The 26,865-nt window shown below is 42.4% G+C and overlaps 1 protein-coding gene across 2 annotated transcripts; it reads left to right on the forward strand.

The window, feature by feature from the left end:
- The first annotated feature begins 6,121 nt into the window (after nt 1-6,121).
- On the forward strand, nt 6,122-26,801 carry LOC109866836 (uncharacterized). Of its 2 annotated transcripts, XM_031801355.1 has the most exons (5): nt 6,122-6,235; nt 18,876-20,476; nt 20,768-23,638; nt 23,744-23,806; nt 25,182-26,801. In XM_031801355.1, the coding sequence occupies exons 1-5, from the start codon at nt 6,216-6,218 to the stop codon at nt 25,301-25,303; spliced, it is 4,677 nt and encodes a 1,558-aa protein (XP_031657215.1). In that variant the 5' UTR covers nt 6,122-6,215; the 3' UTR covers nt 25,304-26,801. The 2 variants fall into 2 exon arrangements, with proteins under 2 accessions (XP_031657215.1, XP_020311282.1); XM_020455693.2 differs by having other exon boundaries at nt 18,876-23,638.
- The last annotated feature ends 64 nt before the right edge of the window (nt 26,802-26,865 follow it).

A 26,865-nucleotide genomic window follows, 5' to 3' on the forward strand; every position in this document is an offset into this window, starting at 1 on the left:
GACTGGGATTCTCTGCCTCAAACACTAGTACAGGGGCTGAGTCACTGGCTGACTGGTGCTCTTCCATGCCGTCCCTAGGAGGGGTGCATCACTTGAGTGGGTTGAGTCACTGACGTGATCTTCCTGTCCGGGTCGGAGCCCCCCCCCCCCCCGGGTTTGTGCCATTGGGGAGATCTTCGTGGGCTATACTCGGCCTTATCTCAGGATGGTAAGTTGGTGATTGAAGATATCCCTCTAGTGGTGTAGGGCTGTGCTTTGGCAAAGTGGGTGGGGTTATATCCTGCCTGTTTGGCCCTGACTGGGGGTATCGTCGGACGGGGCAACAGTGTCTCCCGACCCCTCCTGTCTCAGCCTCCAGTATTTATGCTCCAATAGTTTGTGTCAGCGGGCTATGGTCAGTCTGTTATATCTGGAGTATTTCTCCTGTCTTAACTAGTGTCCTGTGTGAATTTAAGCATGTTCTCTCTAATTCTCTCTCTCTAATTATTTATCTCGGAGGACCTGAGCCCTAGGAACATGCCTCAGGCCTACCTGGCCTGATGACTCCTTGCTGTCCCCAGTCCACCTGGCCGCACTGCTGCTCCAGTTTCAACTGTTCTGCCTGCGGCTATGGAACCCTGACCTGTCCACCGGACCTTCTACCTGTCCCAGACCTGCTGTTTTCAACTCTCTAGAGACAGCAGGAGCGGTAGAGATACTCTGAATGGTCGGCTATGAAAAGACAACTCACATTTACTCCTGAGGTGCTGACCTATTGCACCCTTGTTGACCACCGTGATTGTTATTTGACCCTGCTGGTCATTTATGAGCATTTGAACATCTTGGCCATGTTCTGTTATAATCTAGTCATTTTGCCACAACTTTGGAAGTATGCTTCCAAAGGGTCATTGTCCATTTGGAAGACCCATTTGCAACCAAGCTTTAACTTCCTGATGTCTAGAGATGTTTCATTATATCCACATAATTGTCCTGCCTCATGATGCCATCGATTTTGTGAAGTGCACCAATCCCTCCTGCAGCAAAGCACCCCCACAACATGATGCTGCCATCCTCGTGCTTCATGGTTGGGATGGTGTTCCTCTGCTTGCAAGCCTCCCCCTTTTCCTCCAAACATAACAATGGTCATTATGGCCAAACAGTTCTATTTTTGTGTCATCAGACCAGAGGACATTTCTCCAAAAAGTACGATCTTCGTTCCATTGTGCTTTTCGCACCAAAGTACCTTCATCTCTAGGAGACAGAACGCGTCTCCCTCCTGAGCGGTATGACTGCTGCATCATCGTATGGTGTTTATACTTGCATACTATTGTTTTTACAGATTAACGTGGTACCTTCAGGCGTTTCTAAATTGCTCCCAAGGATGAACCAGATTTGTGGAGGTCTACAATTTTTTTTATGAGGTCTTTGCTGATTTCTTTTGATTTTCCCATGAAAAGCAAAGAGGCACTGAGTTTGAATGTAGGCCTTGAAATACATCCACAGGTACACCTCCAATTGACTCAAATGATGGCAATTAGCCTATCATAAGCTTCTAAAGCCATGCCATTATTTTTTACATTTTCCAAGCTGTTTAAAGGCAGTCAACTTAGTGTATGTAAACTTCTGACCCACTGGAATTGTGATACAATGAATTAAAGTGAAATAATCTGCCTGTAAACAAATGTTGAAAAAATTACTTGTGTGATGCACAAAGTAGATGTCCTAACCGACTTGCCAAAACTATAGTTTATTAACAAGACATTTGTGGAGTGGTTGAAAAATTAGTTTTAATGTTAATGTACATTTGTCATGTTCGTGATAAGAGACTGACCAAGGCGCAGCGTGTGTTGAATTCCACATCTTTATTACGGTGAAACTATAAACAAAAACAATAAACCAACAACGAAACGTGAAAGTAGTGGTGCCACATGCACATACACAAACAATATCCCACAAACACAGGTGGGAAAAATGGCTACCTAAATATGATCCCCAATTAGAGGCAATGATTTTACCCCCCAAAGGTGCGGACTCCGGCTGCAAAACAGTGGCGGCTCAGGTGCTGGTCGTAGCCCCCATCCAGACATCGGATCCGGCCATGGAGCTGGGTTGGACGCCGTGCCTGGACTGGGCACCGGGGAAGGCTCCTGCCCTGGAGCGGGACTGCACGCCATGCCTGGACTGGGCACCGACGCAGAGGAAGGCTCCTGCCATGGAGCGGGACTGGACGCCGTGCCTGGACTGGGCACTGCCGCAGAGGAACGCTCTGGCCTTGGCACCGTCGCTGGAAGCTCCGGGCCGTGGACCGTCGCTGGAAGCTCCGGGCCGTGGTCCGTCGCTGGAAGCTCCGGGCCGTGGTCCGTCGCTGGAAGCTCCGGGCCGTGGACCGTCGCTGGAAGCTCCGGGCCGTGGACCGTCGCTGGAAGCTCTGGACTGTGAACCGTCGCCGGAGTCTTAGTGAGTGGAGCTGGTACAGGTGGCACCGGACTGTTGACACGCACTTCAGGGCGAGTGCGGGGAGCTGGCACAGGATGTACTGGACTTGGGAGGCGCACTGGAGGCCTGGTGCGTGGAGCCGGCACAGGTGGAACCGAACTGGTGACACGCACTTCAGGGCGAGTGTGGGGAGCTAGCACAGGACGTACCGGACTGGGGAGGCGCACTGGAAGCCTGGTGCGTGGAGCCGGCACAGGTGGCACGCACTTCAGGGCGAGTGCGGGGTGCTGGCACAAGACGTACCGGACTGGGGAGGCACACTCGAGGCATGGAGCCGGTACAGGTGGCACCGGACTGTTGACACGCACTTCAGGAAGGTGCGGAGAGCTGGCACAGGACTCACCAGACTGCTGACAGGCTCTTCAGGTCAGATGCCGTGCAGAACACACCTACATAACATTTCTCTCTCCTCTCTCTCTCCCAACTTCTCCATCGCCTCCCTGATGGTATCTGGCTCTTCCTTCTGCTCAGCCGCCAGCTCCATGTGCCCCCCCAAAAAAATCATCTTGGGGTATCTGGGGCAGCGGTCTGAAGACAGGCTCCTCATGGCGAGTGCGAGGAACCGGCACAGGACATACCGGGCTGAGGAGGCGCACTGGTGGCCTGGTACGTGGAGCCGGCAGAGATGGCACAGGACTGATGACACTCCTCGCCTCCACCTCTCTCCGGTATTCCTCATTGAAATCCTCCACTGTCTGCCATTCGGGATCTTGCACTCTCCGCTGCTCAGCCCACAACTCCATGTGCCCCCCCAAAAAAAAAAAATCTTGGGGGTTCTGTGGCAACGGTCCCTGGCGTCGTAGCTGTCCTTCCTGAGTCCTCTGCTACTCCCGCCAAGGAAGGGTCTCGCATCCTCCCGTGATTTCCTCCCACGTCCACAACTCCTTAACCTCATGAACACGCTGCTTGGTCCTTGCTTGGCTGGATATTCTGTCACGTTCGTAATGAGACGGACCAAGGCGCAGCGTGTGTGGAGTTCCACATCTTTATTACAGTGAAACTATAAACAAAAAACCAACAACGAAACCTGAAAGTAGTGGTGCCACATGCACATACACAAAACAATATCCCACAAACACAGGTGGGAAAAATGGCTACCTAAATATGATTCCCAATTAGAGGCAACAATTACCAGCTTACCATAGAAATATTGAACTAGAACACCCCCTAGTCACAGCCTGACCTACTACACCATAGAGAACCAAGGGCTCTCTATGGTCAGGGCATGACAACATTACTGTATTGTACATAGGCTGGTCATCTAGGTTTGTATCTGTAGACTTTCCATCACCATGAAGAAAAACAATGTTTAATACAGTAATTGAGTACATTGACACATCCAGTGGTTTGTGATTTTTTTACATGTTTTATTTATTTCACCTTTATTTAACCAGGTAGGCTAGTTGAGAACACCTTTATTTAACCAGGTAGGCTAGTTGAGAACACCTTTATTTAACCAGGTAGGCTAGTTGAGAACACCTTTATTTAACCAGGTAGGCTAGTTGAGAACACCTTTATTTAACCAGGTAGGCTAGTTGAGAACACCTTTATTTAACCAGGTAGGCTAGTTGAGAACACCTTTATTTAACCAGGTAGGCTAGTTGAGAACACCTTTATTTAACCAGGTAGGCTAGTTGAGAACACCTTTATTTAACCAGGTAGGCTAGTTGAGAACACCTTTATTTAACCAGGTAGGCTAGTTGAGAACACCTTTATTTAACCAGGTAGGCTAGTTGAGAACACCTTTATTTAACCAGGTAGGCTAGTTGAGAACACCTTTATTTAACCAGGTAGGCTAGTTGAGAACACCTTTATTTAACCAGGTAGGCTAGTTGAGAACACCTTTATTTAACCAGGTAGGCTAGTTGAGAACAAGTTCTCATTTACAACTGCGACCTGGCTAAGATAAAGCAAAGCAGTGCGACACAAAAAACACAGACTTACACATGGAATAAACAAGCGTACAGTCAATAACCCAATAGAAAAAAAGAAAGTGTATATACAGTGTCTGCAAATGGCGTGAGGAGGTAAGGCAATAAATAGGCCATAGTAGCGAAGTAATTACAATATGATGTGGCTCAGTTATTCACCGACATTCACAAATTACATTATGCTGTAGAGACCTTTGATAATTCACTGTTAAGGGTTCATAAACATTTTTCTATTACTTAATTACATTTTCATGACTTATAGCTTACATGGAAAAAGTTACCATTATTGACACTGGAAGGCTGCTGTGCCTGATCCCATGTACAGTGCATTTGGAAAGTATTCAAACCCCTTGACTTTTGCCACATTTTGTTACGTTACAGCCTTATTCTAAAAATAATTAAATTGAGGAAAAAAACTATCTACACACAATACCCCATAATGACAAAGCAAAAACAAGTTTAATTTTTTTTTTGCAAATGTTGTAAAATTACAAAACTTAAATTACATTTACATAAGTATTCAGACCCTTTACTCAGTACTTTGTTGAAGCAACTTTGGCAGCGATTACAGCCTCGATTACAGCCACACTACAAGCTTGGCACACCTGTATTTGGGGAGTTTTTCCCATTCTTCCCTGCAGACCCTCTCGAGCTCTGTCAGGTTGGATGGGGAGCGTTGCTGCACAGCTATTTTCAGTTCTCTCCAGAGATGTTCAAATGGGTTCAAGTCCAGACTCTGGCTGGGCCACTCAGGACATTCAGAAACTTGTCATGAATCCACTCCTTCGTTGCGTTGTCTTGCCTGTGTCCTTAGGGTTGTTGTCCTGTTGGAAGGTGAATCTTGTGGTGGAAAATTCTAATCAAGTGGGAGAGTTTGTTTGAAGAAATGGCAATCATTCTTTGAACAACGTTGCAACGCTCCACTTCTGCTCAACTTCCTACCCGATCTCGTCCTGTCCGCCTGTTTGTAGCCATACTAGCCTTCATAAACATGGGTTATGCCTAGTCCTAGACTAAGCAATGCCTATTAATGCAGATCTCCATTGACAGAAACTTCGTAGTCTAAGACTAGGCTTAATCTCTGACTGTGTAACCTGCATATAGTGTCACAAACAGCTGCCTTTTCACACTACACTCACTGTGTGGTTTCTCATTTTTCCTCATGGACCTGTAGCAGGAAGCCCTTACGCTGACCTCTCCTGTCACTTTGTCCCTGTTCGAAATGTTTGGAATAAAAAGAATGCGCAATCATAATGTTAGCTAGCTACTGTAAAAGGCATGTCTTAAACTACGTTACAGCTTTCAGTAAACGTCCTTGTCTGGTCTGATAGGCAACTTGGCTATACTTAAGTTACCTTCGTAGTTGAAAAGGTAACTGGAGACAAAGTTTACATCCTTTTTCCAACTTGGAGGTCGGTGCTTTGCTACTTGTCTTGGCCAGACGAGGTACATCCGTAACTGTTATCTTTGGCAGCTCTTGCAAGCGCCTTGAGTAAAACAGTGCCATGGTTGGTAAGGTAGGAGGGCGTTGGCTAGTATTGGCTACAAATAGGCTGACAGGACGCGATCGGGTAGGAAGTTGAGCGGAAGTGGGCGTTGCTACGTTGTGCAAAAGGTCTGAATATTAAATGGTGTGGATCATTCATACAAAGAGAAGTGACTGTATATACAGAGGTCTCTGAGTCAGGGACCGGCAGTTGCTCCATGGACCATCTCGGCTTGTTACTTTGTAGTTAAGTCTGTACTGAACTCACAAGCTCCGGTATCTGAGATATTATTGAACCAATATTTGTTCGACACAACGCGTCCATGCACGATGATGTATACAGGTAAGATGGGCTAGTGTTAGCTAGCTAACGTTACATTTTCAGATATTACACGTTTTCTCATTTTGACAAAGTGGCTTCATTTCAAGCTAGTGTACTGTTAGCTAGCTGGCTCCCTAGCTGACTTTATTATGTGTTTCCCAGAGCCGTGTGCTGTTCTAGTTCGAGCCTAATGTTAGCTAACTAAACATTGAACATGGTTGGTTAACTCCCATCGCTATGGCATTGTTGTTCATTGTTGTTTCACTAGCTAACGTTCGCTGGCTGGCTCGTTAGCTAACGTGATGTGTGTGAACTTACACTTTGTTTACCTAGCTAGCAAGCTATATGTCTTAAGCTAAGTACTGTTAGCTAGTTAGCTGACGTTATTATCTGTTTCCCGGAGCCGTGTCCTATTCTAGTTGGAGCCTAATGTTAGCTCGCTAACATTGAAAATGGTTAGTTAGCTCCCAGCACTGGCATTGTTACCACTGTTTATTGTTTAACTAGCTAACTTTGGCTGGCTGGCTCGTTAACTAACGTGACATGTACAGCACATGTTGAATATGGCCGGTGTCAGTAAACGTCTGCCAAAAAAGTGTAATGAAATTGTTGCCAGCAGAGCTGGTGAGGGTGTGAATTATGCTGAATGCTGTAGACAAAGAGCTCTTCACTAGATAGCAACATATTCAAAGGTGATTTTCTCAAAAATGAGTTTACAAGTTGAGCAACTTTCAAAGCAGAATTACTTTCCCATTGTTCGGTATGGTATACCATTTTGTAGCTCTGAGTCTCTACTTTTATATAATGTAAAAAACACTATTTCAAATTTTGCTACATAAGACCAAAACTTGTGACTCACCACCTGGATATCAAAACTGTCTAAACTGTTTTTCTTTGTCATTATGGGGTATTGTGTGTAGATTGATGAAACATATTTTTATTTAATAAATTTTTTCATAAGCTGTAACGTAACAAAATGTGGACAAAGTCAAGGGGTCTGAATACTTTCCAAATGTAATGTAGGCCTACCATCTACTGCCGTCGTGCTCTTTGAAGGCACTTAATGTAGAACTGTCAACCTGCCATGCCATCTGGCAAGCTCCTGGGTGTGCAGGCTTTGCTTTTGATCCAGCCCTGAAAAGCTCAAGTGTTCTTTATGGTCCTGTTGATCAGCTAATGTTTAGGCTACAATATGGTTAGACCAGGGCTTGAGAATATGAATATGTTCTTTAAGTTAGGAGACCGAGCCAATCATGTAGGAACCAATCCAATGAATCATGTTTATGTATGTTTTTATGTAGCCGTACGTAAGGAACGCCCTTTTAGAGCTCACTTCAGACCGGTACTTTATGCATCTAAGTTTGACTGTGACCTTGTTGTAGAAATATTCGGCCAATAATATTATCTCAGATGCCAGAACTTGTGAATTCAAATAGACTTTATTACAAAGTAACAACCCGAGCAGTTCCATGGAACAACTGATCTTTTCAGTCTCAGCACTCTCCTTTTATACAGTTTTACCCTGGCATAACATACATAATCATTTACATAAAGTGGAGTGACTTATACCCTTTAGCCTTGGCCACCCTTATCTTTTTGCCTTGCACTCATTTTAGCTTAGTTTCCATTCTCTTATTGGCGTAGATTATATTGGTGGCGTGCATGTCTAAATGTGATATAACTGATTAACTAATGTGCCTGTCCAATGGCCTTCACAAGACCAGGCATGACGCAGAATGGCTAGGCCTGTGTTGATCCAGCTTTGCACAATCATATGGATTCTGCTTACACATGTCTAATGGTTAACCCAATATTGATTCTGCTTACTACTAAGAAAACAGTACAGATACTGGAAAATACCCACAACCTCTGTGGATATTCATACTGAGAGATTTCTTCAAACAATCATTTAATATCGATTAATTATTGCTATCATGAAGCCGTCGACACCACACTCTTGAGTGTGTTGCCGAGAGCTTAACCTTTACAGAAAACGCAGAGTTCTTATATAGCTGACACTAAAAATGCTTAGACGTGACTGGTTCCACCCCTCCAATGCTGATCAAGGGCACCACAAGCCATCCTGTGGTCATCTGCACCTGGTGCTGTTTCCTAGATGCAAGAATGATTACACAGTAAGGGTTTTGTTCTATTCCTCCAGGCTATCTCAGTTACAACCACCACATCTTGTCTCTGGAATGTGGTCTTTAGGTTTTATCACCAGGTCAACTCTCAGTTCAAGCCCCAGAGGGCCAACTCAACCCACAGACACAGATGAGAGTACTCATCAAACCTTATTTGACAAATAAACAATATTATAACATTATCTTGTAATTTTGCTCTTTACACCTCTCCAGATTGTTGACAATGAAGAGTGACTAATTTAAAATTGACTGAATTGTATTTATTTTATTTAACCAGGTAGGCCAGTTGAGAACAAGTTCTCATTTACCACTGCGACCTGGCCAAGATAAAGCAAGGCAGTGTGACACAAACAACAACACAGAGTTACACATGGAATAAACAAATGTACAGTCAATAACACAATAGGGAAAAAAAGTGTCCCTGTGTTGAATTTCCACGACAGGAGATCTATGTACAGCAAGTTTGGCCAATTAGGCTATTCTTATATTTTTTTTACGTTGTCGCAATTACATGGCTACTGTTTAATAGAGGAATCCCAGCTTTCCAACGGTGTAGATTTATTTAGGCTCTACAGTGCCGGTGGAAAAACAACAATGACATTAATGCTTAGCTAACTTGCGAGAACTGCTACAAGGTTTGGATTGGCGATCTAGTTAGTCTGTCATTATTTTATACCTGCTGAAATGCTGCACTCTCTCCTCAGGCAACCACCCACGCAGCACACACAGACACGCACTGAAGGGTCGTTCCGATAATGGCTGATATGTAGCTTTTTAAGTGATTGATTTAAAAGCGTGCCTTCATGAATTACATTAACAAAAATAATATGACTTTTCATGACCTACAACCCCTAATTTTACGGTTTGGAACAGAGCATCATGGGCGTTGGCTGATGGATTTTCATTATGTGCAATCTGGAACAGCCTACTATCACTCACAGATTCAGACTAGCGGCAAATAAACCTGAAAAGTGGAATTAGGAAATTAATGTCCACTCTCCATTGCTATTCAATGCAGATCCCATCTTCATTCCGCTTTGATAAACCTGTTTTGTCTATGTGTGAATCTAGGCCAGCCAAAGGCTACTTTTGTTAGTTTTTATAGAGGAACAAATATGCAATCCCCCCCCAAAAAAGTTACCGTGTCGGTATGGCGCTCTGGCTGAAGTCAAGCACTGCAAATTACTCAGGATAAGTTAATACGTTCTCAAATTATACGTTTCATTTGCAACGTATTTCAAGAAACTGGAAAACATATCGAGCAAGTATTTTTATATTCCACAAGTATTAGCCATTTTGTACAGATAATTATCAGACTCAAGTAACAAATGCTGGTAAACACTCAAATACAAACAGATTCAGGTAACATTTTTCCCCCCCCAAAAAAAGTAGGGCACTAGGGCTTTACTAGCCCTGTGTTAGCGGACATGTATCAATGTTTTTCAGCATTAATGACAGATTTCTTGTTATCTAGGCGCAAACCAAAATGAAGCTGACGCCTCAACTCCACCATAGTTCTTTGGACAACTTATGGGGAAATGAAGCACAAAGGCTTCATAAATGATAACGGCCATGTTGACTGACATTATCTCTTATTAGGGCGGCAGTGTAGCCTAGTGGTTAGAGCATTGGACTAGTAACCGGAAGGTTGCGAGTTCAAACCCCCGAGCTGACAAGGTACAAATCTGTCGTTCTGCCCCTGAACAGGCAGTTAACCCACTGTTCCCAGGCCGTCATTGAAAATAAGAATGTGTTCTTAACTGACTTGCCTGGTTAAATAAAGGTTAAAAAAATATACATTTAAAATTTAAACAATGTACAAGCTCTCCTAAGCCTGTGTTAACCTTCAGACCTTATTTTTCCAATGCCCTGTTCATTTTCCTAGTGATTGGACGATTGATTCCGGAGCGCCGATGCAGTTTTCAAAGCACTACTGATCCGACACAATGTACTGATGCTCGTTTCAAAGTAACATTGTCATGTGATCAATGACATCCCGAGCTTTGTTTTGATCGCATGGTTTTTCAAACGGTGGCAAGATCCCACTGATTTCGCTGTGGTTTGGTGCTTTCTTCGATTCAAAGTGGCTTTCAAACATCGATCCTCTAATGGACACTGTACAATGTAGCTAGGATTTCTTTTCATGTTTATTTTTTATCTATGTATTTCTCCTTTATTTAACCAGGTAGGCTGGTTGAGAACACCTTTTATTTAACCAGGTAGGCTAGTTGAGAACACCTTTATTTAACCAGGTAGGCTAGTTGAGAACACCTTTATTTAACCAGGTAGGCTAGTTGAGAACACCTTTATTTAACCACGTAGGCTAGTTGAGAACACCTTTATTTAACCAGGTAGGCTAGTTGAGAACCCCTTTATTTAACCAGGTAGGCTAGTTGCGAACAAGTTCTCATTTACAACTGCGACCTGGCCAAGATAAAGCATAGCAGTGTGAACAGACAACAACACAGAGTTACACATGGAGTAAACAATTAACAAGTCAATAACACAGTAGGAAAAAAAGTCTATATACATTGTGTGCAAAAGGCATGAGGAGGTAGGCGAATAATTACAATTTTGCAGATTAACACTGGAGTGATAAATGATCAGATGGTCATGTACAGGTAGAGATATTGGTGTGCAGAAGAGCAGAAAAGTAAATAATATAAACAGTATGGGGATGAGGTAGGTAAGGCGGAGCTTTACCTAGCATGGACTTGTAGATGACCTGGAGCCAGTGGGTCTGGCGACGAATATGTAGCAAGGGCCAGCCGACTAGAGCATACGTGTCGCAGTGGTGGGTAGTATAAGGTGACAAAACGGATGGCACTGTGATAAACTGCATCCCAGTTTGCTGAGTAGAGTATTGGGAGGCTATTTTGTAGATGACATCGCCGAAGTCGAGGATCGGTAGGATAGTCAGTTTTACACGGGTAAGTTTGGCGGCGTGAGTGAAGGAGGCTTTGTTGCGGAATAGAAAGCTGACTCTAACTTTGATTTTAGATTGAAATGTTTGATATGAGTCTGGAAGGAGAGTTTACAGTCTAGCCAGACACCTAGACACATAGATGTCCCACATATTCTAGGTCAGAACCATCCAGGGTGGTGATGCTAGAAAGTATGACATTACTTTGCAGGCGTTCTCTGCAGTCGACTGCAACTCCTCCCCCTTTGTCAGTTCTATCTTGACGGAAAATGTTATAGTTGGATATGGAAATCTCCGAATTTTTGGTGGCCTTCCTAAGCCAGGATTCAGACACGGCAAGGACATCAGGGTTAGCAGAGTGTGCTAAAGCAGTGAGTAAAACAAACTTAGGGAGGGGGCTTCTGATGTTGACATGCATGAAACCAAGTCTTTTTTAATCACAGAAGTCAACAAATGAGGGTGCCTGGGGACATGCAGGGCCTGGGTTTACCTCCACATCACCCGAGGAACAGAGGAGGAGTAGGATGAGGGTGCGGCTTAAGGCTATCAAAACAGATCGCCTAGAGCGTTGGGGACAGAGAATAAAAGGAGCAGATTTCTGGGCATGGTAGAATATATTCAGGGCATAATGCGCAGACAGGGGTATGGTGGGGTGCGGGTACAGCGGAGGTAAGCCCAGGCACTGGGTGATGTTAAAGAGGTTGTATCTGTGGATATGCTGGTTGTAATGGATGAGGTCACCGCATGTGTGAGAGAAAGGAGGTATCCAAGGTATGAAGAGTGGAACTAGGGGCTCCATTGTAAACTAAAACAATGATAACTAACCTGAACAACAGTATACAAGGCATAATGACATTTGAGAGAGACATACAGTAATCGCAGGTGTTGATTGGGAGAGCTAGCTAAAACAGCAGGTGAGACAACAACAGCTAATCAGCTAGCATAACAACAGCAGGTAAAATGGCGTTGACTAGGCAGAGAGGGTCGGATTAACTACACACAGAGCCTGAGTTCGCGGCTGGGATCCGACAGATAAAAACATAAACAAACAGAATGGAGTACTGTGATTAATGGACAGTCCAGCAGGCATCAGCTATGTAGCCAAGTGATCAGTGTCCAGGGGGCAGCAGTAGATGGGACAGGGAAGCCGCCACTACGCTAGCGACACAGCGTTTAAAGTTAGTAGCCCGGGGGTGGCAGGGAGATGTGCCTGGCTCACGGCTAACTAGTGCTAGCTTCGTGGCAGTGGCGTTAGCCAAGGTCCAGAGTTTACAGCAAGGATCCGGTGGAGTATTGGGCTCTAGCCATGTATGAGTGTGGTTCGGGTGAACAGCTGAGTAGGCCGGGAAGTGGGCCTCAGGGATAGCTTTGGTACTGCGTGAAAGCTAGCTGTGAAGATCAGAAGTAGTGGTCCAGGGATTACTGCAGGAATCATGCGTTGTTGTGGAGAGACAGTTCGATAATGGTAGACTGGCGAGTATTATCCAGACAAAAAAACTGGCTGGCTGTGCAGAAGGTAAAAGCCGCTAGCAGTGGCTAACAATGACTAAATGGCTTGTAGCTGGTTAGCTTCTGGAGGTTCTTGAATGTGTTCTAAAATAAAAAATAATAGCGATTTCCGTATCACATTTGGTGAGGCAGGTTACCGGAAGGTATAATCGAATTAAAAATCGAAAAGAGATTGAAAATAAATATGGGTCCAGTGAGTGGTTGGGCTGGCTGGGGACACGGCGATTCAGACAGTTAGCAGGCCTGTGCTATCAAGCTAGCAGTTAGTAGACCGGGGCAGGCTAGCAGTTAGCAGGCTGAATTAGCAAGCAAGCAGATAGCAAGGGCTAGAAAGTTAGCCTTTGGGGGACGTCGCGATGGGGTTAAGTCTGTTTATGCCTCTTCATGCGGTGACATCGATAGACCGGTCGTGGAATTAATAGGGTTCCAAATAGCTCTAGGTAGCTAAGCAGGCCTAGCTGGTTAGCATAATGGGCCATTTTACTCACCCTAGCAGAGCTGGTTAGGCTGTTTTCATGCTATCCAGAGCGTTGGAGACTGTAATTGTGTTGCTGGCAACGATTTAACCTCTGGGACCGTTTGGGACGTGAGCGTCCCACCTTTCAACAGCCAGTGACACTGCAGGGCGCCAAATTCAAAACAACAGAAATCCCATAATTAAAATTCCTCAAACATACACCATTTTAAAGATAAAATTCTCGATAATCCAACCAGTGTCCGATTTCAAAAACGCTTTTCGGAGAAAACAGAACATATCATTATGTTAGGTCAGCAACTAGTCACAGAAAGCATTCAGCCATTTTCCAACCAAAGAGTGTAGTCACAAAAAGCAGAAATATAGATAAAATTAATCACTAACCTTTGATAATCTTCATCAGATGACACTCGTAGGACATCATGTTACACAATTGTTACTGTAATTCCATTATTCCAATATGTTTTCATTAATTGAAATCACTTAATCTATTTTATGAGAATTTGTAAGATTCTTGTTTGCATAAAATAGACGGAAACCAGACTTATCAATAATAGATAATAGTATTTATTCTCGGAGCGCGCTGCCATGTAACCACGAACAACAGTTTATATACAAAATATGACGTCATTGGTGAATAAATCTCCCCCTCTCGACCGAGACAAAGCAATTTTAAAAGTTCATTCTGACCCACTAGCACACACACAGGACACACAACATAACTGAATTAACTCTTGACCCCTCACCATTATCGATCACCACTTAGCTGACAGTTCTAGTTAACAAAAAACCTAGGAATGCACTCACTGCCTTATCTAAAACACCCCAGAGCTAAGTTTCGTCGGTTCAACCATAGGTTAATGACCCTATCTGCTTACTTAACCCACAACCCATTCCTTCCCAGGCTAGTTGGAATGGTGTTCATTATGTTTAATTACTCCTTGTCCATGCCACATAATCCCTTCTTATGAACTCATATATTGTTAATCAGATATAATAAGAGTATGTTAGTTACAGTTCTATTTAAAATGAGGATATTGTTTAGTCATTTATTCATTAAATTCCTAACAACAATACATGTATGTTTTTTTTGTTCGGTGAAGTTCATATTTCTATCCAAAAATCTGAGTTTACATTGGAGCGTTATGTTCAGTAGTTCCAAAACATCCGGTGATTTTTGCAGAGAGCCACATCAATTATAGAAATGCTCATAATAAATGTTGATGAAAATACAAGAATTATGCACTGAATTATAGATACACTTCTCCTTAATGCAACTGCTGTGTCAGATTTCAAAAACTTTACCGAAAAAGCATTATCTGAGTACGGCGCTCAGACAACAAAATCAAGCCAAACAGATTTCTGCCATGTTGTAGTCGAGATGTCAGAATAACATGATAAATATTCACTTACCTTTGATCTTCATCAGAATGGAATCCCAGGTCCACAATAAATGCTTGTTCTGTTCGATAACGTCCATTTATGTCAAAATAGCTCCTTTTGTTGGCGCGTTCAGTACACAATCTAAACTCACCAAGCGCGTTCACTAGTTTCAGACAAAAAGTAACGTTACAGTCCGTAGCAACATGTCAAACGATGTTTAGAATAAATCTTTAGGGTAACATAACTAATATCACACGGTATCTTCAATAGGAGCTGAGTTGAAAACTATAAACCTCAGATTTTCCGCTTCCTGGTTGGATTTTTTTCTCAGGATTTTGCCTGACATATGAGTTCTGTTATACTCAGTCATCATTCAAACAGTTTTATAAACTTCAGAGTGTTTTCTATCCAAATGTTCTAATTATATACATATTCTAGCTTTTACGGCTGAGTAGCAGGCAGCTTAATTTGGGCACGTTTTTCATCCAAGCTACCCAATACTGCCCCCTACCCCAAAGAAGTTAATCATGCCTTTTTTTTTGTGTGTGAAGTTTCCTGACACCAGCCATATTCAACGGATGTTGAGCGTTTGTAAATTCATCAGTTAGTCTGCGTTCTTGTTTTACGAGAATTATGTTATCAATGTTCATAAACTGAACCTCAATTTAAACTATTTAAACTGCTCAGTCTGCAACCCAGAATTGATAGGATTCTAGTTGAATGAAACAGACAGTCCCAGCCTACAATAGCCAGAATGTTTATTTACGAGAGCTCAAAAATCATACAATGCACATAGCCTTTTATACCTCACATTTGGTCATAAAAATGCCCCTCCTCTCTAACACTGCCAATGCTGTTTACAAGTTTTCTCCAACATATACATTGCTTATCATATCCTACAACATGTTACATAATCTACTGCAAGCCTAACGGTTTCCCCCCTCCCTGGGTGGGACCTCCTTCCCTGTTAACAGTTTCACAGCGGTCACAAGTTGTCTTCACAGTTCCTTCTCTGCTAACAGTTCCTCTTTTTCTATGCCCATACATTCAAGAATTCTAGTCTTATGATTCAAACACATTTCACTCTGTTATACAGTGACAGATTGGAATACTGTTGGTTAATTCTAGCCTTAATATTACTTTAACCGTATAAATCATTTAGTCATTATTTTACCCTTACCTTAAACATTCTATAACAGTTCTGGCACACTCCGATGAGAGTCCTCTGAAATCTGAGTAGATAGCTAGAATTAACAATGTCCATTGAGACCGCACGATGACTATACCGCTAAGCTAAGAATGACGTGAATAAATGAGTCTTTACGTTGGGTACTTAGTTAGTATACTGCCTGGAAAGTTCAATGTATTAGTAGCCAACTAGCCTTAGGTAACTAGCTAACATACTGGTACATACTGCTGTAATGCTATGCGGTTCGTAAGGATGCTGTAGCTAACAAATTGTCAGCCAACAACATAAAGTGTTACGTAACTTATTTGAAAAGTAATTTACTTTATTACATTGCTCAACATTTTAACATTTGTCATAATTAGTTAAAGCAATGAATTTGTATCCTCTCGTCGAAATCGGATGCATGTTTTCTGCCGTTGTCTTCAAATCTGAAAACTCATTTTTTTCTGAATTGCGTTATGTGCCCTAAAAGCACAGAAATAGTGTCCACTGCTTGTATACTTTGTATTTTGACACATTTAGTACAACACCCGGGAACTTTTGGCATACTAACTATGACCAATAAGCATACTACATACTCAATTTACATTTCAAATAGTGAGGTTAGTTTGAGTATATGAATACAGCTAGGTACTCTGGGACCAGAACTAGGGAACGGGGTCGAATCCTGGCGACGGCATTGTTGTTCAAACAATTTAATTGAATTTAGTCAAATACATGTTTCTGTCTTAAGCATCCTAAATAATGCCATAGATTCACAGTGGAAGGTGTGAACTTGTATGGTAACTGATAGTAGGCTAGTAAGTAAGACCTGCGACTAGCTGCCGTGCCATGAAGATTTGATGAATATTGTGTAACAAACTTCTATATGAACATCACACTGCTTTTCATTGCTGACCAGCACATGTCACAAATGTGCATTGTGTTAAAAGCTCAGAGTAATAAACAGTTTTTTGGCACAATTTGGTAAAAGACCCAAAGGCTTCAGAAAGCCTCAGTTTCCCATCACCATGTCTGAATGAACCAGAACTACTTTCTGTGTTTTAGGACTACAAGCTGGAGAGCTCTGAAGCAGGCAAGTTTAGATGTTTACATGTGTGATTTACAGATGCGTGTAGGCCACAAGATGTGACTGACCTTTTTATTTATTTATATATATATATATATATATATATATCTGAATTAGGCCCACAGAGTTATACCTACGGAGGAGCGGCTTCTGTGGAGGAACTTTAGTTGGCTTAACGCTGGACTAGAGCTAGCTAGCTAACAAGCTTGTGTGTGCAGAGCAGAATTAACCTTTTTTGTTGTTGTTAATACATCTAATGTGAAACGATAACTATAATATCCTGAACTAGCATAGAAAATGTAAATTCATTCATAAATAATTTAAACTATCTTCTGAATCACGCTTTTAACTTCAGTACTGTTGCTTATGCTTCGGGGGGGACTTAATAAAAAAATATATATAATAAAATATATTTGCAGGCTAACAATAAAATATAATTCCTAATGTGATTAGTAACCTAGGCATATGACAAGATTTGGTAACAGAAGTCACTGCAGCCTAAAGTAAATGTATATGAATTTTCCAAAATGGTATAATTAATCCTGTCTATATATTAAATAATAGAAAATACTTCACCAGAGAATATTACTTAGCCACAGAGGATCATTAGCTTCTATTAAAAAAAAGATGTGTGGTGGATTGTTTCAAATTGCAAGTGTGTAGGCCTATATGCCTAGTTGGGAAGCTGGCAATCTGGGCAGCGCTCGTGGCCGAGATGTGGCTGTCAGTGAAAAGCAATACAGCTAAAATATGTGTACCGATAATGTCTTGAGTATAAGATATTGGCACATCTCTCCAGAATGTGCTGAGCTGTCTCCTGCTAAATCTAGCGCATTCATTGTGTTAATTGTTTGCCTCTTTTGATTTGTAGTTATTTATTTTTTGTCATCAATGTGTTTTGAGCGCTCCACTTGAGCAAGGAGCGTGTGTCTGGTTTCTCTGTCAACATTAAGGAGACAGAGATACAAGTAGGCTAACTGGCCTGCTGTTAGGTTCTGAACAAAACGCGTAAACTCAAACGGATGACTAAACGCTCAAACCATGTTTATTCACCCACTGGGTCATACAGCTGCAAAGACAACATACAGTTGAAGTCAGAAGTTTACATACACCTTAGCCAAATGCATTTAAACTCAGTTTTCACAGTTCCTGACATTTAATCCTAGTAAAAATTCCCTGTCTTAGGTCTTTTAGGATCACCACTTTTATTTTAAGAATGTGAAATGTCAGAATAATAGTAGAGAATGATTTACCCCACTGGTAAAACATATCAGCTAGTTTTGTGGAAAATTTACTCAGAAATATTACACCTTTACTGGAACTTGTCAATTCAATTTAGACTTTATTGCAAAGTTGTGCAATTCCATGGAACAACCGTCTTTCTCAGCACAGACCTTTCCCTTTATAGCATTACATCCTTACATAACACATGTGTACTCCCCATATGCAAATGAAACGACTCCCCTTGTCCTTTCACCACCATTATCTTTCAGTCCCAGTTCTTGCTTGTTCACGCCCACATCTGCTTTGACTTAAATTATAATGGTGGGAGGACCCTTTATAAAATAATACCTTTATAGTATACATATGTTTCACGTATTGGTCATTTTGTTACCATCCTGTATCCATGTTCTCCTGAGATTAGTATGTCCAGATGTAACAAATGTAGTTATGGGCATTAGCTAATTACCTTTAGAAACAACAAATACACTAGGTGACAATTTCTACGTCTAGCCAATGTAATTATTGGCATGATCTTTTCTCAGAAATAGCACATGCAATTAGTGGCATCGAATTATCTCCCACACTAGCCTATCTGTCATAAGACTATGCTGCCAGAGAATATGATGAGAGCTTTGTAGTACCAGATTGCTATACTTCTAGATTTTTTTGGTGGGATACAGGCTATGTTGGTTACTGTGTGTGTGTTGTGCTAATCCCCTGTTTATCATGTGTTTTTTCACTTCAGAAATGATTTCATTCTGAAATACCACAAGGCAGTAGGCAAAACTGAGGAGACCAGGAGAATGCAGACCTATACCTGGACCCAAAGTGGACTGGATCGATCCATCGCTGGACAATCCTCAAGTCCCCAAGTTACCAGTGGTCAGATGAGTGAGATTCCAAGCAGCTATTCTCGTCAATATGGGCCAGTCAGACCAGCTGTCCTGTATATGGAAGGTGGTCAATGCCTACCACACAGCGGACAAGTAACCAGTGGAGGTTACTGGAGTGGACCGACCCTGAATCAACAGGCTTCAATGGTTAACATAAACTCATCTCAGCATTCACCCACCAGAGAGCAAGTTCTGATGGGTACTAGTCCCCTTTTGACATCACTCTGGACTAACAATGCAGCGGCTGATCAATCAACTGGTGTTACATCACAAAGTGGAAACCATCACACCTTGCCCGGAAGGGTTAACAGTGAAGCTCATCCCATTTTCCAGCAGGGACAGGGGTTTTTGGGTGTTAAAAATAACAATCCACAGAGGATTGTTAAGGATGGTCAGGGTGCAACCATTCACTGCCCCCCTCATATTAATGCACCACTGAATACAAATGTTATGTATCATCTAAGCCCAGTGAGTGGCAGTCAGCAGCTTGTAGTTGGCAGACAAGATGGGGCCTCCAGTGGTACCTCTGCTTCTCTTGCAATGGGTAGGAGCCCCAACCATGTAAATCATGTAGTGAGTGGGCAGGATTCAAGAAGGATAGCAGTTCAAGCTACTCATCAGGGAAACTCACAAACACCAAACTCTTTGCCAAGTGCACAGGAAACAACATATAACCAACTGTTGTATTTACCTCAAAATCAGAACAATGACAGCAGGACTGAGATGAACAGGGTTCAACATGGAGTACCTGTCCACACTGGCTCATCAAACTACAGTCAGATGTATCCCTCTCAACTTCTCACTGGCATCAACAACCAGGTCAATGTACCAAATGCTGCAGTGGGAATGCCAATGCATAACATTAGCCAGAATCCTCAGTACAATGTACAAAGTACAAAGTATAACCCCCCTTTTAATAATTCTCCAAGACATGTCCCCATCTGCCCTAAAAGCCTTCCCATCCTACCACAACAGAACAGACTCCCATCTTATTGTGCAAATAATAACAGTCAGTTAGGGCCCATTGGAAATAATGCACACCATGCCTCTCATCCTAGGCTCCATATCCAAGGCACAGGCCCTACCCTACATTACAAGCCAGACTGCACCAATGTTCTGGTATCCAACACTGGACCATCTCCATCTGTTCCAAACTATAGTATACAGTCCTCAGTCCAGCACAACCGTGAAACCGCACCTCCACCATACCCAGTCCAGCAGATGCGTAAGTCCGCGCCTCCTCCATACCCAGGCCAGCACTCCCATAGACCCGTCCTGAACAAGATAGAACATGTGGTTGGGGCAGGAGCACATTTTCTGCAACACTTGCCTAACCAAGGCACAGCCCCTACCCTACATTACAAGCCAAAAAACAATTATGTTCAGTTATCCAACACTGGACCATCTTCATCTGTGACAAACCATGGTATGCTGTCTTCAGGCCAGCGAAACTGTGAGTCTGTGACTCCGTCACACCCCATAAGACAGGGCTATTACATAACAGTAACAGAGGACGAAAGTGGAAATGGATTTAGAACAGAAAATTGTATTTTCATAGGAGATAAACCTAATGAAAGTGCTCTGGTCTCGCAAGGATCTTCTGCAAGTAATGCCCCCTCTGTTCTTACGGCACAGAAGGCCATTGCAGTTGTACAACCACTATCGCAGTGTATGCAGACAAACACACCTCTAAATGTGGCTGATAAAATCTCCTTGACCACCCAAGCTATGTCTTTCTTAACAGGTGTTGGAAATGTGAGCAACCCTGGGGAACAGTCTTGTGTCCAAAGTCCATCACAATGCCAAACAACCCTTGCACGATCTGCTTCTTTGACAAATGAATCAGAACAAGAAGTCCCCAGGATCGGACTAGAATCGGGGGCTGATAAAACATTGACTCAGGGTTCAGAAACTTCTGATGTTGAAATGGCCAAGACATATTCATGTTTTAAGTCTCAACGGTCATTATCAAACGGGTTACGTGCAGAGAAATTTGATTCTCAACCATTATCTAATGTGGAATGTCAAGCCACTCTGAGAAAAGAGTTAGCTGACCCAGAAATGACCACTCATGTGAATGTTAACCAATTGAGTGAGGAAACGAATGAAAAAGTCGATACCGATGAGGACATTTTTGATTTGTCCTCCATTCCTGTAATCAAATGGACCCTTGGTAAATTGAAGGAGTTGGTAGATACTGTGCAACGTCAAAAATGCACTGCCACACTAGTTGAAAGCAAAATACTAAGCCTCTATTGGGATGGAGATGGGCCAAAGCTTATGGATGCTGCAAGATCTGGTATGTTACAAAATATAATGCAAGAGGTTAGATCTGTGTGTGGCGACGATGACGATATGTCATCACAGTCTGTCATATTTTCACAAGCCAGGCGCAAAAACTGGGGTCAAGTTGAAGAGAAATGTGCTATTCTTAAACATGATTCTGTTCACCCAGAGTTCCCGGCACAAGAGTCATCATGGTTGAACACAAATAAGCAGCTTGATGACATAGACAAGGAGTTTGGATTCCCATGGTCACTAAGATATGACCAAAAGACTCTTCAAAGAGGAGATGAACAACCAAAACTGATTTGTACCGAAAATGAAAAATCTACAGCCTCTGCCAATGACATGCAGACTGAGGTCACTCAGGCGAAGAGACCAACACCCTCTGATTCTGATGCTAAAGAAATTCAAGGGTTAGGTTTGGCACACAGTTCCACCCAGACCCTCTCACTGGTTAAGAGAGAAAAAGCAGGTATCATTTTTAGTGACCCATTTTCCTCCCTGGAGATCAACGTGCTGACACCAGAAGAGGCTTTGCAGTTTTTCAGTGGGCAGCTACTACAAGATGAAGTGAACGAAGACCTGTTGGAATTGCCAATGGCAATGGATGCGGAGTTGAAAGATTACTCAGTGGAGGATAAATCATCTGAGCGGGTAGATGTGAAGTTGACTGATTTAAAACTCAAAAACAAAGGGGATGTCCAATCAGAAGATTACTGTTGCCTCTCTCGTTGGATGGCAGTGTTCAGTGGGTCCACCAATTCTTCGTCCTGCAAATGCCAATACAAGACGAAATTGGGTTCAGTAAAGGCCACTGTGAATGCGACTGCATTGGTTGAGGTAACATTGTCTGTTGAACCCAGCACAACAAAAGCAGAACAAAGGGAATGTGTGCATTTGTGTAAATCAAATGGCACAGCAGAAGAAAAGAGTGAAGAGAATCCTGTAAAAAATGTGAATCCTCAATCTTGGACATCTACAGGCATTGAAGAATGCCAAACAATTGTCTTGTCTGATAGAAAATCTGAGACTGCTCACATATACATAAATGGAGTGAAGAGCTTGCCTTTGTCAAAAGCCCCAGCACTGCAACTCCCCATCAACCACACAAACATTGTTGAAATTGAAGAGGTCTTCTCGCGTTATGAAGACTTAATCAAAGTAGCCACCTCAATGTCGGAGCTAGTTTGGGACGATGTACAGCCAAAGCAGAAACTACCAGGTTCGTTCCAGAAACATGTGGAATGTGTACAAGAACTTGGTGTCATTTTGGAAGAAGGAAACCCTAGAGGTAGTGAAGTCGTTCCTACAGCTCCCATTCCTACTTCTAATCTGCAACCTGAAGCAACAGACAAAATCGGTTTCCTTACATCACTTTCCTTGGCACAAAGATGTCACAAACATCTCTCGCCTAAAACAAATTGTAGCTACAAGGTTAAACAAAAAGGGGTTGGACTCAAGAGAAGATGTGTTGAAAGTCCTCATTCAATTGTGCCTGTCCCAAGAAAGCAAAGGAAAATGAGGGACGGATTAGGTCCCTCCTTTCACCTTGTTCCTGAGGTCAACTTGACTGATGATGATGAAGATTTTGAGCCCCCCAATACAACTACTTCTAAGTCTTTGGAAGAAGAGAAACATTCAAAAGGTAGCAATCTCCAGAAGCCAACAGAACATGGAATTGGGAACAACATTTGGAGGGTTGGCACAGTAAGTCTAGCCTTGTTTGGTTCCGCGCTCCAACGCAAGGACCATAATGCTTCTCGAGCCAGACCTTTTGCAGACAATGCTCCAGCACCTCCTGTAACCCTCCGTGTGAATGTCAACTCCTGGACAATGGAGCCCTCCGAGACCAGTCCTCCAGTGGAAAGCCCAATCAAACAATGGATCTTAAACGAGTGGAATAATAGTTTTATCCCGACAAAGACAAAGTCCAGGGGCAAAGTGCCAAGACTACAAAACAGAAGAAGCGTTGCTCCAAAAATAATTTGTGCTGAAATGGCTAAAAAGATTGTTGTCCTCACCAACACAGATAGAGGTGCATTATCCTCTGAAAGGCGAGCCACACCAGAAAGAACTGTAAAGGCCAAGCAGACTTTGCGGCGCATTGAAAGAGAAAGAATCTTAAGCGGCCTGAAACTCAGACTGAAGAAATCTAGGATTGAGGCAGTGCCATCCGGTATCCCTGATATAGTGGAAAAAGGTAAATATGAGATCGGAAACCCTGCTTCTTTTCCTCATGAGGAGAACAGGCTTATGTTTAGTGTGCTGCCGGAGTCGTTCAACTTCAAAGAATTCATGGACCCTCCGACACAGACAGGTTCAATGACTGGTAAGTAATACCAACACAGATATGCTTGCTCCTACTCCAGTTAATGTTACCTGTAATTAGACATTTATTCCTGCTCTTTTCACATTGAAACACTTTTTCCATCAGACATGGCTGGTCCGGTTGCTGCGAAAGCTGAGAGTCCTAAGGCAATAGTCCAAAAATCCAAAGGTAATAAAGCATGCTGTCTATTCAACCATGTGTTGAAAATGTACTGTACAGTGGCGCAAAAAAAAGTATTTAGTCAGCCACCAATTGTGCAAGTTTAAAAGATGAGAGAGGCCTGTAATTTTCACCATAGGTACACTTCAACTATGACAGACAAAATGAGGAGAATTTTTTTAAATGAATTTATTTGCAAATTATGGTGGAAAATAAGTATTTGGTCACCTACAAACAAGCAAGATGTCTGGCTCTCGCAGACCTGTAACTTCTTCAAGAGGCTCCTCTGTCCTCCACTCGTTACCTGTATTAATGGCACCTGTTTGAACTTGTTATCAGTATAAAAGACACCTGTCCATAACCTCAAACAGTCACATTCCAAACTCCACTATGGCCAAGACCAAAGAGCTGTCAAAGGACACCAGAAACAAAATTGTAGACCTGCACCAGGCTGGGAAGACTGAATCTGCAATAGGTAAGCAGCTTGTTTTGAAGAAATCAACTGTGGGAGCAATTATTCGGAAATGGAAGACATACAAGACCACTGATAATCTCCCTCGATCTGGGGCTCCACGCAAGATCTCACCCCGTGGGGTCAAAATGATCACAAGAACGGTGAGCAAAAATCCCAGAACCACACGGGGGGACCTAGTGAATGACCTGCAGAGAGCTGGGACCAAAGTAACAAAGCCTACCATCAGTAACACACTACGCCGCCAGGGACTCAAATCCTGCAGTGCCAGACGTGTCCCCCTGCTTAAGCCAGTACATGTCCAGGCCCGTCTGAAGTTATCTAGAGAGCATTTGGATGATCCAGAAGAAGATTGGGAGAATGTCATATGGTCAGATGAAACCAAAATATAACTTTTTGGTTAAAAACTCAACTCGTCGTGTTTGGAGGACAAAGAATGCTGAGTTGCATCCAAAGAACACCACACCTACTGTGAAGCATGGGGGTGGAAACATCATGCTTTGGGGCTGTTTTTCTGCAAAGGGACCAGGGCGACTGATCCGTGTAAAGGAAAGAATGAATGGGGCCATGTATCGTGAGATTTTGATTGAAAACTTCCTTCCATCAGCAAGTGCATTGAATATGAAACGTGGCTGGGTTTAAGTGTACCTATGATGAAAATGACAGGCCTCATCTTTTTAAGTGGGAGAACATTCGCAATTGGTGGCTGACTAAATACTTTTTTGCCCCACTATGTATTGTGGCCGCTGCCTACATTGCATTTTCCATATCTTTGTAAGGAAAGCATTTCTTGTATCTATTCAGTTTTTTCCCTATCTCCATTTATTCCTTTCTGTCAAATATGTGGATGTAGGTTATTTTTTTATTTTTTTGTAACATTTATTGTAACGAATGAATTATTACTCCATTTAGGTGTATGGTCTGTTGGCATTCAGAAGCGATATTGTCCTCTCACCTCTTTGACCACTAAAGTTCCCAAGTCTTCCTCCACCACCTTCCAGAAGTTTCAGAAGAAATTCAAGCAGAAGAAGTAGGCCTGGCAGCTGACCCACGACAAATTGTATTGCTTCCAGTTATGGACTGGGGGAGTGGAGTGAGGACTGTCGGATGACAATCTGATTCTTGTAACTTGTTTCCGATGGAAATTTATGTACAATTTTAGTTTTTAATGACAAATGTTCATAACCAATGTATATTCTTTGGGAATGCAGAAATTGACCTCATTGTGGTAAGGTTGGGCAGCTCATAATACAGTTATTATTTACTGTAGTTAGCGTTTACATTCTTAAGTGACTGAGAATTTATCTGACAGTGTCCTCTCTACCTCAGGCCTGACAGGTGTTGGTTACACTTTTCTGGGCTCCGTTATTTACTTAACGAATAAGGAACACTCAATGTGCACTTAAATCAGAACAGTTTTAATCAATATACAGCTGTAGACAGAAGTCAAACATCAGACATACAACTGATGTCTCTCCTGAGTTCTGCCAAAAAGGAAAAGTCCAAGTTGCTTTTAATATGCTTGCAGTCAACCCCTAGTGATGTAAATGCCTACGTCATTACCTTCTTCTCATGAGACCAAGCCTATGCAGCTATTCAAACATTAGTTCCAGTGTTATCTAAAGGCTCAGCAGTAAATGTCCCCAAGTTGATTTATGGTGGTATGTCTGACTCGTCTCTTATCTCTTACACTCCCCTGCAGGGTTCTGTGTCTATGAATCTCTTTTTTGGGGGGGGGCACTTTCTCACAGACACCTTGTTTTGACTGCAATAACTCTCATCTCTCAGACCGTTTCTTATAAGAAGCAGAGACTAGAAAATAACTGGAACAATATTACACCTTATAATGCATATATATATAGTTAATCTGTAGTCTAGGACCCTATAAATGTAAGGGGGAGGGCTCTTATAACCCTTCCCCTTCTATTAATACAACATAAGCATAATCAATTATTATTATACATCAAACATTTGGTGCAGCCCCTATCATGACCCCAAGTTGACCCCATCACAGGCAACATTGCGAAACTTAATCTAATTTAAAAACCCTAAACTAAAGTTTTGTGTGTCATTGGATGGCTGTTTTTGTAATGTTTTTTTTCTTGTCAGTGTTGTAGCTGACATTTTGGGGGGTAAACAGTATTTTATGCAAACCTCATGTTTACTGTTTTGAATGCATCACAGAATGTGAACTATGCAAAATTGACTGCGGTTTGTATGAATTTGTAAGATCTCATTCTGCCCACCTCTCTACTGTTCCCTTTTACAATCTTATAACAAGTGGGTACCTTACCAATAGTTATTTTTCTGGCTTAAATTGATTCCGTTTGTTGACACGGGATGAACAGTATTGTATGATTTTAGAGATACTAAGCCAGCTGAAACAAGGTTGCTTTGCAGTATTCCGGATGCATATAGCAGGAAAACTGTATGTATTTGTTCTACCTAGTGTTATTTCTTTATGTTGGTGTATGTTATTTCTTTCTAAATATTTTTGTACACTTAAAAATATATTGTCAGCAGCATCCTTCACTTGGCTCTTGTTGATTTTATAGTGGACTAAAGTAAGACAGGCAGGGTGCATTCTTACCAGAGG

Source organism: Oncorhynchus kisutch, linkage group LG22 (assembly GCF_002021735.2).
Source record: "Oncorhynchus kisutch isolate 150728-3 linkage group LG22, Okis_V2, whole genome shotgun sequence".
Lineage (NCBI taxonomy): Eukaryota > Metazoa > Chordata > Actinopteri > Salmoniformes > Salmonidae > Oncorhynchus > Oncorhynchus kisutch.